Source organism: Melitaea cinxia, chromosome 12, assembly GCF_905220565.1.
Source record: "Melitaea cinxia chromosome 12, ilMelCinx1.1, whole genome shotgun sequence".
NCBI lineage: Eukaryota > Metazoa > Arthropoda > Insecta > Lepidoptera > Nymphalidae > Melitaea > Melitaea cinxia.
Genome location: NC_059405.1, coordinates 10,981,751 through 10,997,921, shown reverse-complemented (window position 1 = coordinate 10,997,921; position 16,171 = coordinate 10,981,751). Strand labels below are relative to the sequence as shown.

Sequence of the window (16,171 nt, the reverse complement as noted above, 5' to 3'; positions counted from 1 at the left end):
CTAAGCCTGAGCACCCTACACTGGGGCAGTGCTCAAAGGCAAAGAAAAGACAATTAATCAAAATTTGTGAAACAATATTCAATAACAAACATAAATATTAATGAGGCAGTTGAGGCTGAGTTTCGATAATTTGTTAATGTCACGTTTCAATTTATTTAACACGCAAATCATCACACTCAGTAATCTTTACTATTCCTTTCTTAGACAGTAAATATGCCTCTGCATTGCAAACCCACGCCCCAAATATGATATATGACTATGACTATACAATATGATAAAGGAAACGCAATTGATTTTTTTTGTACTATTTCCCACAATCCTGGCGGAAAGCTGATATTGATTTTTGGATACAGAACTCATGGTGTCCATTTTTGAACTTCATTTTTAATTCTTTATTGCTTGTGGGTTCTATGAGTTCTTCTTTTAAATTTTGTGATTCTGATGTATCTTCATTTGCGAAAGTGTCTAAAATCCAGTGTGTGTGTGTGTGTGTGTGTGTGTGTGTGTGTGTGTGTGTGTGTGTGTGTGTGAGTGTCATATTCATATTTGAAATATCCTGGAATTGATCTGTAAATCAGCAGGGCCAGGAGTTGGCAGTAAATAAGTAAATTTTCCTGTTTTACCGATAGTGCTGATAATGTTGGAAAGTGGGTGTATTTACCTCATCCTAGATTTCATTTGAATAGAATAAGATTTCCCACAAAAGTAGCTATGACGTTTTTTGTTTTTATTAAATTCTCATCACCTTGCAATTGTGAATTAAAGTCATTACCTATTTTAAAAAGGTCTGTCGAATAACAGATGTCATTTTTTGGACGCAAGTCGCGCATTTCAACGCAGTTCATTGTCTCTGCTTTCAAGGAAGTCTCGCACTGATTCAAATAGATTAGAAAAGCGTACATCAGCGTGCAGAATAGCAAGCGATTATATTCTTCATCATTTTCATTACAAAGTTTCACTGACAAAGTATTTTGAACATAAATTTCCTTTTCTTAAAAAAACGTGCACGGTATCAAATATGTGTCCCTCCTGGAGATCTTTTGTATCACTTTCTAATTTTTTTTTGCAAATAATAACCCTTAACAATTTTTTTTCGTTTATGAATCGGATGTAAGCCAAGGGTAGTGCTTCGTTATTTGATAAAGTTGATTCATCGAGTTGAATGGAAAATTCGGAAGTCTTTGAGTAATCACATAATGATAGTTCAACGTCTTTAGCTATTTCATCGATTCTTCTTTGTACTATATTATTACTCAAAATAATTTTTTGATGATATCTGATGGTGTCGTAAGATGTAGAACAGTTTTGATTACTTCTTTGACAGCCAGCATAATTAATTCCTCACCAATTGTGTGTGGTTTTCCCGCTTTTGATATTAATAACGAAATAATATATGAAGTTCGTAGGTCATCATTTTCTTGTTTAGAACACAAAAACGTTTGATATAGTTGGGTGTTTTGACTATTTCTTCTCAAGTCTTGAAAATAGGATTAATCTTTGACCTTTTTATTAAAGAGAGATTAAAAAGGGTTCGTGGTTTCATTTAAAAAGACTTTTTAGCAAATTAAACACATTCACATTTTAAATACTCACTGTTGTACTGCCGACATTTCATTTTGCAGGAGCGGGGATCGAATCCAAAGCCGTTACCACAATAGCTATTTGTTATGATTATAGCGCTCACTTGTTGTCAAAATAATTGTTAAATTTTTTATAGTAAGTTTAGTTTTCGAGTTATTTTCTCTTAAAGGTTTTAGAAAATCGCTCTACGTATAAATCGTAAGCAAATATTTGTGAATTGCTAGATATACTTTATATGTATGCAAATACCTAAATTTACATGTGGCAAGGTTGTGTAAAAAATTTTAATATACAAATATCTACCTCTTAAATCCTCTTTATAAGCATAATACACCATGTCAACAGGTGGAACCAGGCTGTGATGTAGCTCCGTTGCAGCTATCGAAAGCCAAGACGCTATATCTGCGCAGGCGCAATTTATGATGTTGCGGCTCTCAACTACAGCCATACGAGACTGTTCATTACTTAAAATCATGCCCGATATAAGGAAACTGAAAACGAAGTTAAGTCATAAAAATTAGTTTTATTTATAAGGAGACATATTAAAGAAAGTAGTTACTTCTTTGAAGAATATAGTGTTATGTACTTAAAATTTCTGAACTGTTTTAGATGAAAATGAACGTCAAACAAAACACGATCAAAATTAGGAAGACTTACCAATACAAATATACAAAGTCACAAACAAATAACAAAAAAGTATATTACATTAATAACAATTACTTTTATATTAATTTTTTAGTCAGATACTATTATGATATCTTATTTTCTCCATTTTGCCGTAAATTGCGTCAAAATGCCTATTAGAGGGTGCGAAGGTATACTGTGTCGTACCCGTAACTACATTAAACCTTTAGTGAAGACTTCGCCCTTGGTAATATTGCTAGTACCGTCATTAATGGTGTAATGCCTTGCGTTCTCGAGATTTCTACCTGGTTCCAATTGTCTTGAAAGCTCTTAATTGTATTGACGGCGGTTTGGGAATAGGCAGTCTAATGGTCTTATATTTACTTTAATTTACACATTAAATTTCGTACGAAATTCCTTTTTTTTTCTTTTTCAAGTTATTTGATAAAGAAGTAGTAATAAATTAAATAACGATGTTCGTATTAAAAATAAAGTGCTCACATTTTTTGTATGTCTATTTTAGTTATTTAATATACAGATGACATAACTCATATATTAATAAAAAACGGAAGACGTATTAAAATATCAATAACCTGATCAATTAATTAATAACATACGTAAGCAAAAACTCTTCCTATTATGTATCATTCGTTAAAAAACGTTCTTATGACGTAGTAGATATGTAAGGTATCAATGATTATAAGCGAAAACAAGGAAATAAATATTTATTTCGTCATTGTACTTACCAACATACGAGAAGGAACAGGAATGTAAAAATTACCAATATTTTGCTATGGCATTCTCCTCTCTCTGGCTCGAGGAATAGAGTCCCAGATTCGATTTCGTCCGTGCATTTCGATTTTGAGAATAGCGATATTAAACTTAATATGAAGAGATACAAGGGAATTATCAGAGCAAATAAACCGAATATTATGATGAAGACCAAAAAAGTTGACTCCACCCTAATTGACTGAAAATAAAATAATATCTTTTGTTACATGTGCTAATACTTTTTTTTTGCAATCGGCGGTATTCCAATTTTGTAAGTATATGAAAATATTAATAAAGTTTACAAAAACATCAAATAACTAATTCACTAGCATTAAACTAAAAGCAATTCCATAGTTGTAATGTTCCATGTTCTATGTTGTAACCTAATTAGTATATTTATAGAAAAATATTAAAAAGTATCCCTTATTTAAATCTGATTAAATTTTGAAAAATTAAGCATCATGACACAAATTTTCAGAAATACATTAAGATTGCTGGGTGTGTGTTGGTTGTTTTTTGGGAATGGAAATCGCGCGTTCAATAAAACATAAATAGATACTTGTGATATTTTGTCATTTTTTATGGACCCCTCTCCCCACTGTCGGGCATCATTTGATTAATCGACGAGCCCTAAGGCAAGATACAACATGTTCAGAAAGTGATTTATGAGTTATTTATTTATAAATATAAGCATATTTATAACATATTAACGATTGTCATAAAAGTTAATTTTAAATCAAAACAACGGTCCAAAGATAAATTTTGTCTTTGATAGTGTCCTTTTTGGACGCTCAGTTTAACAGATACTCGAAGATGAATGTAGGTTACGCCTCCGCTAGGCGTAATCTGTATTAGTAGATAAATGCCGAATAGAGTAAAAAATTCTGATTCCTAGGGATGTGGCACGAGTCAGTTAGTTTTGCTAATACATCTATTAATAAATGTAGAATACTTGGCATCATTAAATTTATTGACATTAACGTATAGTATATTATATTAAGAATAGACACTTAACAAAACCTTGTTTATTGTGCTCATACGTTAAAATTAATTTTTTTTTAGAGTTAATATTGTAACTTGTATTTTTTACGACAACAAGAGATCGTGCAAACTAGTTTAATACGTAATAATTTGGTTCCTTAAAATATGGCGGTAGTTGAATGGAATATTTTTCTTTAAGTTTATTAAATACTTAAATAAAATTTTAAGCCTTTGTGTTTAAAAGGCAAGTACATTATCTTTTGTTTATTTATTTTCGATAACTATTTTTTATGAGAAAATGTTTTCGTCGGTAATAAATGTTCGGAAACTACAAAAACAGTTGAATTAAATTAAACTTTTAACAAATGAAAAAAAAATTGATAAAAAGTCCAAATATATCTGAATCTTGGAATATTTCCTTTGAAATATCATTAAGATAGCAAAGATTTTGTGAAACTGTAGCACTTATTATACAGACACCTTTGTCGGTACGTACTTATTTGAAATTTTTGCAGCATGTCTTACTATGGCGGTCGTAAAAAATATATAAGTGAAATTATAAAATAAGATTTTAACGAAATATTAAATATAAAATTTGAATAACAACTCCCTTAAAGACTAGCATGGAACTGTTCATGTGCAGCGTTAACATAAACGAAGCTGACGTCTGTTTCACATAAAAAAAAAAAAAAAAAATTAAACGGAAATAAACCTGTTCGGTATTTTTTTTAAATGTCTTGTCGATAATCACGTGTTATATTAGTTTAAATCATTGTTTTTTATAACTTTTTTACTTGTTATTTTTAATGAATATCCCGATAAACGTGTATCCGGTGATTAAAAAAATTAAAGGTTATATGATAATAAGATCATTTATTGATATTCAAATAGCCTAGCCAAATGGTTCGGTGAGAAAACAAATCGTTAAAGTCATCTACTAGGACTTAATTCGTATAAAGGTGGATGTCACGTACTAATATGGTAACAATTGGCAAATGCTGGCTTAGATGGCGACAGTTGCACTTTACTATCTTAAAACCGACAATTGCGTCTAGGTAACCGCAGAGGCACAAATTAGGTTACGTCGTGTTACGGCTCGTTGGCATTGTACGAGCTTGTCCGTGATAACCCGCGGAGTAAAGTATCTTCTGAAGCCACAGTAAAATATTGTATTCCTTGTCAGATATTCTTTAAAAAGAACTTGCTTTGAAGTACTAACAACTACTGTAATTTCAATCTTGTAATTAATAGTCTATTTATGTTATTTTATCATAACAAGGCGTGTATAAAATTATTTTTTGTCAAGGAACTGATTTGAACAGGATTAGTCTGTAAACGTCCCATAGTTTGGTAAAGGCCACTTCTCTAAACAGTGAAACGGCTGGAGCTTAATCCAACATGCTGCTCCATTGTCGGTTGGCAGTAGAACAGCAAGGGGTGGTTTAGATTGCTGTTAGGCATCTGTGATAATCAATTGGGACCGACAGTTTTTCCAGCTCTCCGAGGCACGTTGGGGATATCCACAAAAACATGCATACACCAGTATCATTTATCTGTCAAATGCAAATATCTACCCTGAGTGGGAATCGAACTCAAGATGTTATATCAAGATGTTATATCTTAATAATAAATTCATGAAATACGTAATATGATTGGATATATAGACAAATAAAAAAACGGAAGTTATATTTTATTTTATTTTTCAAACGAAATAAATGTATTTAGAAAAGCATTCTCTTAAAGCGTTATAATTCGGGTCGAGCAATCACATCCCATATTACACTGTTGTCCTTATAGATTGTTATATCAGAAACAGACGTTAGTCGTAAAGTGAAGCATCTATTTCAGAGATGACCAAAGCATATCGTTAGATAAACGATAAGCTCATTTGTTAATGAGATACAATCTCATTACTCTTAGTATTTGCTTTGATGGCGGAATGTATCTTTGTGTAAAATACGGCACTTCGGATATAATGGTTTACATTTTGTATGTCTGTTATTGCAAATATAAGTTAATCGTTATTTTATGAAAAGTTTAGTCTAATTCTTTGTTCTATACCCTTTTTTTAGCGTGGGGAAAATCCTCATGGTCACCCTATGGCGCGGGGGCCCCGGAGGGGATTCAGACTCTTACTGAATAAAAACCGCCACGTGTGTCCGTCTAGGCACCTGGCATGTGGCGGCGTCGCGGGGACGCTGTAGCATGCTTTCCGTGTTCTATACCTAGGCTTCGCACATAACCAGTAGCGTATTTATTGTAGTTATAAATTTATTGTATTTTAGTATATACTATATCCCCTCTCTGCTCATGGGTGTCGTAAGAGGCGACTAAGGGATAATACAGTTCCACTTCCATCTTGGAACTTAAGAAGCCGACCGATGGCGGGATTAACATCCAACTACTGGTTTTGAAATACACAGGCCAAAGACGGGCTGAAGCATCTTTGGTATCACAAAGTCAGCCCTGCGGTCACCAACCCGCTTGCCCAGCGTGCTGACTATGGGCAACACACACAAGTTCACGCCATTTTTGGCGCGAACTTGTGAATGCCTATGTCCAGTAGTGGACTACGATAGGCTGTAGTGATGATGAGTGACTGATTTTGTTATTTAAAAATATTATGTGATAATCATACTTTACTTACTAAAAGTAATTTAGATGGTAAGTTATAATATAATACTGAGATAGAATTCAAAACGTAATCGTCTGTAAAAGTCAAGAGCATTAGGGATTTTTTAATCACTACAAAGTACAAAACAAAGTGGCTTCCCGCTGTCTGGATGTTTAGATAAGGATCTAAACTTCGCTACGGATGCGGTTTTCTTTAGCAAATAAGAGTGATTCCAGAGGAAGTTTTATATGTATAATACAAGCATAATATAGTAGAGGAACACTGACAGTTTTTGCACCCGTGCGAGGCCGAGGCGGGTCGCTAGCATTACATAAAATTAAACAATTTTTACTTAGCTCTGTTAAAAGTTAGTTAGGCGTTTTACAGTTATAATATTACCTATTTCGTGTTAATAATATTAACTTTGTCTTCATACGTATTAATAAAACGCAGCATATTTAAGTTTAATGAACATTGTTATTTTGTCAATGACATTATAATGTAAATAAAGAAAAAGACCACAAAGGTCAGGTTAAAGAGATTGTTTTACGCGCTTTATGCTCGCATCATTCTGCGTCTTCTTGGCGAGAGTAACCTCCATTAGGTAAGAAAGATTTTGTCGCTATCGACTTACAGGAAGCGATCCTTTTAAAATGTCAACGTGTGAATAATCTCTATCTTTAATCGTTAAACATTTTTATATGATGTGTACCAACTCGAATTACTCAAAAAAGTTTTTGACTTAGACAACTTTTTGCCTGCGTTTTATGTCATGATATATTATATTTTTAGGCATAAACTATTTTTTTTATAATAAATGAATTTATATAAGAACTAGAATCACGACCAATAAATCCCACAAATCACGGAGCAGAAAGCGTGGTTACTGTAAATTGCGCCAATGGGCTTGTCACATTTATAAGCTTACTAGCAGCCCACCCCGGCTTCGCACGGGCTATTTGACAAAAATTTCAAAATTAAAAATTAATATATACAAACAAAAACATTCTATTTGAATTGGATTATTATAAAAAAGAAAATTACATATTAAGAAACGGCCCGTACCCCAGTGACGCCTACATTGCATAAGGCTAGCCGAGCAGGGTGAGCGGCGACCACGCAACTTTTTTCTTATACTTACATTTTCAAACTCATATCTTTCGAATAGAATGTCTGAATTGAATAATTCAAAAAATTATATATATAAAGGTAAACAAGCAGCTTTGAATATTTATTTTGATAAGAATTAATACTAAGATACAAATAAAGAGCCTCTTCTAGCGGCGGTATTTCAATTTAATTTTTAAAATAAGAGAACCCTTATTGTGTCATAACTATAATAGTAAGACATATGCTGGTGCGATATTCTTTGTAAATAATGATGTCTCTTACAAAGTCGTAGTACACTATTTTATTCTATCATCAATAGTTTTCGCAGCGCACGCGATGTTAACAATATTTTAGGTATTTTTTTACACCCTGGGTTACGTTGCTGGAGTTTTAGTAAAGATCCCCTAATTTAAAAAAAAATATAATATAGCCTATAACTCCGGCGGATAGTTTATCTTTTCAACAGTAAAAGACTTTTTGAAATCTAAACAAGCTAGCTTATAGCATAGTTATTAATATAATAACAACAACATTCATATATGCGTCGTTAGATTACACGTTGTTACAGATTGCGTTGAAGAAATAAAAGCTCACTGTTCATTACCCGTAGGTGATAGCGTGATAATATATGTTGACCCGACTTCCTTATAATATTCGTTCTAAATTGAAGTAAATCTATGCCGTACTTTTTGAGTTTATTCCGGACATACATACAGATAAACAGAAAAACAGACAAAATTTCAAAAAACTATATTTTTGGCTTCGGCATCGATTGTAGATCACACCCAAGTATTCTTTTAAAAAAATATTGTACAGTTTTGACTTTCCTACCATTTTATTATATGTATATAGATAATCCTTTAAGATATCGTTAAGTAGCCTTTTGTTAGACAGGATTCGAAAAAAAAACTCACGACAAATTTTATAAGTTTCAAAACAATCATATTTTTAAATCGGTGAAGCAAAAAATTATACACCATGGAAAATTACGTGACAGATTAATTAAGAAAAACAAATCAAGTTATTATTGTTTTAATATTACACCATAGGTAAAAATATCGCAAAAAAGCAAATTAATATTAACAAATATATTTTGCGGTTCCACTTGTTTTGAGTATTTTACCGAATTGCTAATATTAATTAATTATTTTTTATAACGTATCTGTACAACTTGTAGCCTATATACTTAATTTATGTACGGTAAAAAAACCGCTTCTGAAACAATTTTAAATTATTGAACTTTTTTAATTCATTAGAACAGATAAATTCTGTGTCACAATTAATTCTTATTTTTAACAATCTTTATAAATTTTAAAGATAATTAAGATAGAGCTCAATTATAAATATTTAATCACAAATTTTACACTAATAAACTCAATTATAAAAAAATATATGTTTTGATTCATTTTCCACATTATAATGTAATGATAGCTGTTTGAAATAAAATAATTAATTATACTGTTTTTTAAAACAAATTGTACTAGATCAAGGAAATACAAGTAATGTTTTTCTCCTTAAATGCTTCATACACACTTAGCGCTTTAACTGTGGTAAACTTTCAAACACACTATAAATATATGTTTAAGAGCAATAAAACAGTATAGTTTAACATTTTAATGCTTCACATTTCATTTAAAAAATATAAAAGATTTTATTCCAAATAATTTCCGCATTATTCAATATTTATAAGAGACAAATTAATGAATATTTCAAAAGTAATTCCTACAAAAAATTTCCAATAGTGAGTTTAAATCACCTTGACACTTTACATTATTATCATACTAAGGAATCAAAGCGAAAAGAACTTACATATATTTAATCTGACGCACGTCGTTTTAGCGGCGAAGTGTATATATAACGTTTGAGCTTCAATATTCTTTATAAATTTATTCATATGAAATCAACAGGACGTTTAATTTATAAAGTCAAGTTCTTCGGCTTAAGATCAGTTTGCTATAAACAATAAATATAAATAATCGTCTTCCGAACTATATTAAAATAAAATTTTTATTTTTACGACTAAAATGTTGTTAGAAAAGCATATTGCCTTATTAGTTTTATTTTCTCTTTTTTGTGGAAGCTATTCAAAACTTGCACGTGAGTATTTTTTTTTTTGCTTTAATTATTTTAGATACGTTAAATTTTAACTAAATAAATTGAATATTTTAATTCGTTTTTTATTCGACATATTTTTATAAATAAATAATTAGTACCTTAATATATTCGATTGTGCTTAGAATGTAATAAAATTGTCATTAAAAATTTACAGCGAGTTACATAGTACCTTGTCCAGGACTCAAACCAGACTGTCTTAAGAAAACTGTACAAGAAACTCTCCCACAATTCGTTAAAGGAATACCGAGTCTAGGTATCGATTCCTTAGATCCGTTGCACGAGGAACGTGTCGACTTAGACCTGCCTGGAGGGTTAAAAATTCAATTCACTGAAGGTGTAGTTACTGGTTTGAGGAAATGTACTGTAGAGACAGTCAGGTAAGTGAAAAAAGGATACAAAGTTTAATAAGAATTATAGTTCTTTATTTTACTTTACGTTTCATTAATAGTTACGCGTTTATAATTTACAATAATTAATATATCTTTTCTATTCCTCAAAACTATATATTTATATATTTTAATGTTATATATAAGAATTTCTGATCATTTTAATTTTACTAAAAATATTTTATTAAGTACTAATTTTAACAATTAAATTATTAAGTACTAATTTTGACAGTTAGATTATTGTTAGATGAATGATTAATTAATAGATTGAACTTTAACGAATAAACTTAGTTATTATAGTGGAAATTAGATAAATAAGAAATATTTTTAACCGACTTCCAAAAAAGGAGGAGGTTCTCAATTCGACTGTATTTTTTTTTATACATAAAAAAAAATACAGTCGACCTACAGGTTACATCAGAACTTTTGACCAGGTGGACCGATTTCGACAAATTTTTTGATAACGCGTAGTTACTTGACTATTTTTTCGTCGATCTACGTTGTATATTACTCGTCGATGTAATTGAAGTCGGTTTTTTTTTCGTTTGCGAGCAAACACAATTATTATTTTGAATATTCAATAGCACTTTGTTTCAGGTATGATGGACTCGATGCTACTTTAGTTTTTAATTGTAATATTTTGCTCAAAGGAAAATATAAAGCGACTGGCCGAGTATTAATATTCCAAATAAATGGCGATGGAGATGCTAAAATAAAAACACGTATGTATATGTAAAAAAATACGATAAAAATTATGTCTTTAGTAGTTTGTACAAACAACGTGATCTCAGGAGTATAAAAAGCATCAAATAAATGTTATTGTTGCATAAGTAGACCTGTTTATCGATGAATAGCATAAGTTTTAAATAATCGTGCTATAAGTCATAAGAGACAACCGGTTGGCAAAAATTTTAACAAACAGCACGACTAGTAATGAAACTTAAGGAAAAGTCTTGACATTGTCATCGATCAGTAGTGTGTAGTGATCAGTAGTGTCATAGTCAGCATCGATTTTTTAGATAGGAATCTCGATATCGATAGATAGAAACATTTCCAAGCATTAGAATAGAAACATTTCATAGCTTTTCAACTGATTTAGATTAGGTTATCCATTATCATTTCTGGGTCATATTTAGTAGAAATTTTAGTTTTGCAGATAAAATTGAATACTGAGATTAACTTACATAGCTTTGTTACACTCAATGAATGATCATTTTAAATTGTTAAATACAAGCTGTTGAAAGGAACATGTCGTTCCTAACGCACTCTTTACTGCGGTTGAATTTTTCTTGTTGCCTGGGTTAGACATAGTGGTATACAGTGGTATGTATGAGGTTTACTTGACTTCTTGTTGTTGTTGAGTTGTTTGAAAGCCACGCTAATCTTATATTGTTCAATGTGCAGGATACGTTAGTGTTGAGTATGTGTGACTTTAGGATCGTCAGACAAATATTCTCTTATTTTTTTTTTTTTGGCTTATTGTATGTATGCATACTTATGTTTAGATTCATTAAGAACAAGTGTGCATAAAATAATATTATAAATAATATTATAAATAATATATGTATTTTTTTATTTATTGTAGATAACGTAACGTTCAGTGCTAAAGTAAAATTTGAAGACATAACTCGCGATGGTGTTGTTTATCGTGAAATTAAAAACTACAAAGTATCATATAAATATAATGACAGAGTAGTTTTCACCTTCACCAATCTTTTTATGGGAAATCCTGAACTTGGTAAGTTTCTTAGTTACTCATGGCATCATAATGATTAATTATTTCTTTCATCAATAATCAAAACAAAATTATATTTCCAATACCGTAAAAATCTATCACTGACCTAATACCTTATAACTGGTGTAAGTCCTTTATCTTTGCATAAATGAAAAATATTATGGTGATTAATGACAAAAATTAAACATTCTTTTTTTTAGGACAAACAGTTTTAGCTTTCCTAAATGAAAATTGGGAAAAAGTAATCGAAGAGTTTGGCAAACCAGTTACCGATAGAATCATAGCTGTTATTATGAATAAGATACAAAAGTTCTTCCAAGAAGTTCCTAGAGATGAGTTATACATTCCTTGATATATTACGGTACAAGTGGCTTTAGAGTTATCATGTTTTTGTAAGTGTTTTATAGTATTGTAATTTATTAATAAAAAATAATACATAAAAATTACAATTGTTAACATTACAAAACCTTTTTCCAACTCAACTTATTTTTATTTTTAGTCAACTTTAGTCGTTCTAATTATTCATTAGTAGTGTTTAAGCTCGAATGCTCTAACGTATAGCCTATTAAATTTGTTATTGTTTTCTTATTGTGTTGTGACAAATTAGTTAGTATAAAACGAGTGATGAGTACTTTTTAAGCTATATGTAATAATGCGTTTTTACGTGATAATTTTTTCGTCTACTTTACTTTTTGTCTACTTGTTGATGTAATTGAAGTTGACATTTTTTTGGTTGAGAGTAAACTCAATTTACTTAACATTCATGATTTTAAATTAGTAAGATGAAGCAAAATATTTTTTGGTTTAATTATTATTTTGTTTAGTATAGTCGTATGCGCAGTGAAACCGCTAACTTTAATAACCATTTCATGCCATATTTTATTTTTGCTCAAAACTTTAAATTAAATATGTATAAATTTACATTAGGAATATAATAACGATAAAGCTGAATATTCGTATAATTTGTATGTTCTTGTAACTATCACACACATAAATATATTCTAATTTAATTATATTGAAAGATAAGACGTAGCAAATACACACATGTAGTTTTAATATTATTTAGTAAATTTAATAAGTAGCTCAACTAAATAAATAGGGAAAGCTATACCTTTAAAAATGAATAAGGAAACGGAGATTTTCCAACTACAATATCCTTGACGAGACCTGAGAATAAATATTAAGTTACTTGATTATATTTTATTATTGCTTATACCTATTATTTAATTACTATTTATTGGTAAAATAATCTTCTACTACTAAAACAACAAATTGTGTCGTAACTATAGTCTTAACACTTACCAATTGGGTAGTCGAACAAATATATCACTGAAAAGAACTTAGATATAAATGTGAAAGGATAAAACCCTTCTTCTAACTTGAATTTTGGTATTAAATACGTTTGTTTTTGAGGTAAACTATTGAACTTTATGTTACTCCTGTCTTTTGCGATTTCTATATAAAAATCGTTCTTCTTTGTTTCTTTGATGTAATTAATATTATTTTCTGTTACAATATCTAAGCTGATGTTAATCGGTTTGGTAAATTCTTTTAATATGTTTTTTGTTATGGGTACAAATGAAATCAATTTTTTTGTAGATAACGACGCATCTTGTTCCAACGACGACTGTGGTGAAAACGTATTTTTTGTTGGAAATACTGGGTCTTCATTTTTTGTACTTCTAAAGATATTATACTTATCTAACCATGCACCCAGTGTGGACGTATTATTAGGACTTAAAGAGTTTCTTTTATACAATACATTACTATAATCTTTAATATCTTCGATTTCAATATTTTTGGCAGTATCCATATCCTTATAAGATATCGTATCAATAGTTGAAATATCTTTATTATTTCTTTTCGTATCTTTACTTGTATTTTCAAAACAATTATCCCAAGCCAAATTTAGTGAGGCTTTGTAAATTTTATCATCTTCTAAGTCACTTTTAATGTCATCTTGGGAATTTTTCTCAAATGAATGTAATTCGCTGTTTCCTTCGTTTCGATCGTTCCTCGTTTTTTCACCATCATTCGTTTTCCCAATCGGATGAAATGTTGAGATTGCCCGGAAATTTTCTTCTTGTACATTAAGAGGGTTACTAGGGACGTTGGCATCGAAGACATTCAGATTGCTTCCGGCAGAGACCACAGGCGTCTCTTCCGATGTCGTTTGAAATTGTCGGATTTGCAAGGAAAAAGCACTTGGGACTAACGTCTTTACTTGACTCGGCAAGTCACAGTCCGTTCGCGATATAACAAGATTTGCTCGTACTATTATAATAATAATTGTGAACATTGACATTTTCTCAGTTCATATTTATTATCCTACTGTTTTTTCTGTTCACGTCGTGTAATTGATAATATCGACGAAGTACTGCGGTACGGGGCATTGAACAGGGGATTTGTAGCACTTGGCAGTCTGCCGTACTCCACTTACTGGATTATGAGAAGTGTAATCAAATACAAAAATAATTTTTGTATTTGATGTTGAAATCATATAGAAAACAAAATTAAATTACGTTTCTAATAATAGTATGATAGTAAATTATTTTTTCAATTTACTACGATAAATAAATGTAGTAGTGGAAGAGACACTTCAAACTTTTATTAAGGATAATATAATTTCTTTTGGCTACATCATACAGAAATAAAACTGTGGAGCAGTTTTCTTGTTTTTTAATCTTGAAGATTTTTTCAATGGGTTAACTGAAAGTTATTTTAAAGACAATCTTTTTTTTTGTTATCGAAATCTGTTATCTAGATAAAAGAATCTGCTTTATAATTTTTTAAAGTGTTATTAACCAGTGAATGGGTATTTATTATAATTATTAGATCCATTACCTTATTATTAAAGGATTTTCAGATAAAGAAAAATTCTACTTTTATATATATATATATATATATATATATATATATATATACCTTTGACTACTACCACTACTACTTCAGAGTAAAATACAAATAAACGTAGAATATCCTTATTTTTTTTAATACGTTTGGATATAGCTATTCAAATATTTTGTTAATTTGTTATATTATTTATCTGTTAAATTTATTATTATTATTGTTATTACTTGTGAAATCGTATGTTTAGAAATATCCTCGTCAATCATTAGGCTTGACAGTTTATTAATGTGTTATTTTACGTGTTAATTTTGATAGCGCAACGCCAGAGGCTGATGAAACCTTAGAACCCTGTAACCAAATACGTTAAGTTTTACTCACTTAATAAAATCTTCATCAAGTTATTGTATAAGATATAATTACATACAAACTAGAAGTTTGACGGTTAACTTTGATGAATGAATAATTATTAAAATTATCAGATATTTATTTATTATAATGTATAATAATTACATTTGAAATATATTATTGTAAGTCTACAGTCATCAACGATTGTGTAATCTATATATTAATACGTGAAGCAAAAACCCTTGTTTGTAACCCTTTTTACAAATATTGCGCGGACAGAGGAGTATGACATTTCGCACACTTATAGTTTATACCTCTGTATAAGTCTAAGAAGTGCAGTATGCTAGTATTTTTTTAATTATGCATAAAATATATTAAATCAATAAAAATTAAAAATAAAATTACACACACTACCATGTACTTGACATATACACACAGATATTTATACTCTTTTGTTGATTGTCAAATTCTGTAGACAAATTATTTTTTTTTAAAAAGGTTCTTTATTTTCATAATTTTTTGGTTTTATTTAATTTTTAATTTTTAATTATGGTCAAATTTCGACATCTGGGCGACCACTAGTTTTATAAAAACAGTTAGATATTATTCAAGTTCTTTTACATGAAGTTTCCTTCACTTTAGCATCAAATACAGATCGAAATCTATATATATGTTATACATGTATGTTAAGATGCCTTTGAATAATTCATTCCACTATACAGATGTGATGTCGTATTGAAATGTATTCTTACAAAACGCTACATTTCGTCAATTTACATTTCAACTTTATGTTTATTTAACTTTAGTTGATACATTTCTTGGGATAGATTTACGACATGACTTTAAATACAGGATAACTAAAAGCTATTCGTAGGTACCTATGGTGATTTAAATTTAAGATAATGGTGATCTAAATATAAAATATTTTTAAACTAGCTGTGCCCACGACTTCGTTCGCGTGGAATTTAACAAAAAAAGTTATTGTTCAGTTTGTAGAGTTATAAAATAAATAAATTTCTGAAATAAAAGTAGCCTAAGCTACTCCTTATTACGCCAGCT

At 30.0% G+C, this 16,171-nt stretch overlaps 1 protein-coding gene across 1 annotated transcript in view; it reads right to left on the bottom strand.

Moving 5' to 3' along the window:
• Positions 1 to 14,222, bottom strand: part of LOC123658241 (prominin-2) — a 33,703-nt gene extending 19,481 nt beyond the window's left edge. The window contains exons 1-4 of the mRNA XM_045593682.1: positions 13,220 to 14,222; positions 13,029 to 13,084; positions 2,952 to 3,175; positions 1,885 to 2,072 (exon numbers count right to left, since the gene is read on the bottom strand). Of these exons, the coding sequence (XP_045449638.1) occupies positions 1,885 to 2,072; positions 2,952 to 3,175; positions 13,029 to 13,084; positions 13,220 to 14,222 (1,471 nt within the window). The remainder of the gene's footprint in view (positions 1 to 1,884; positions 2,073 to 2,951; positions 3,176 to 13,028; positions 13,085 to 13,219) is intronic.
• Positions 14,223 to 16,171: the final 1,949 nt, after the last annotated feature.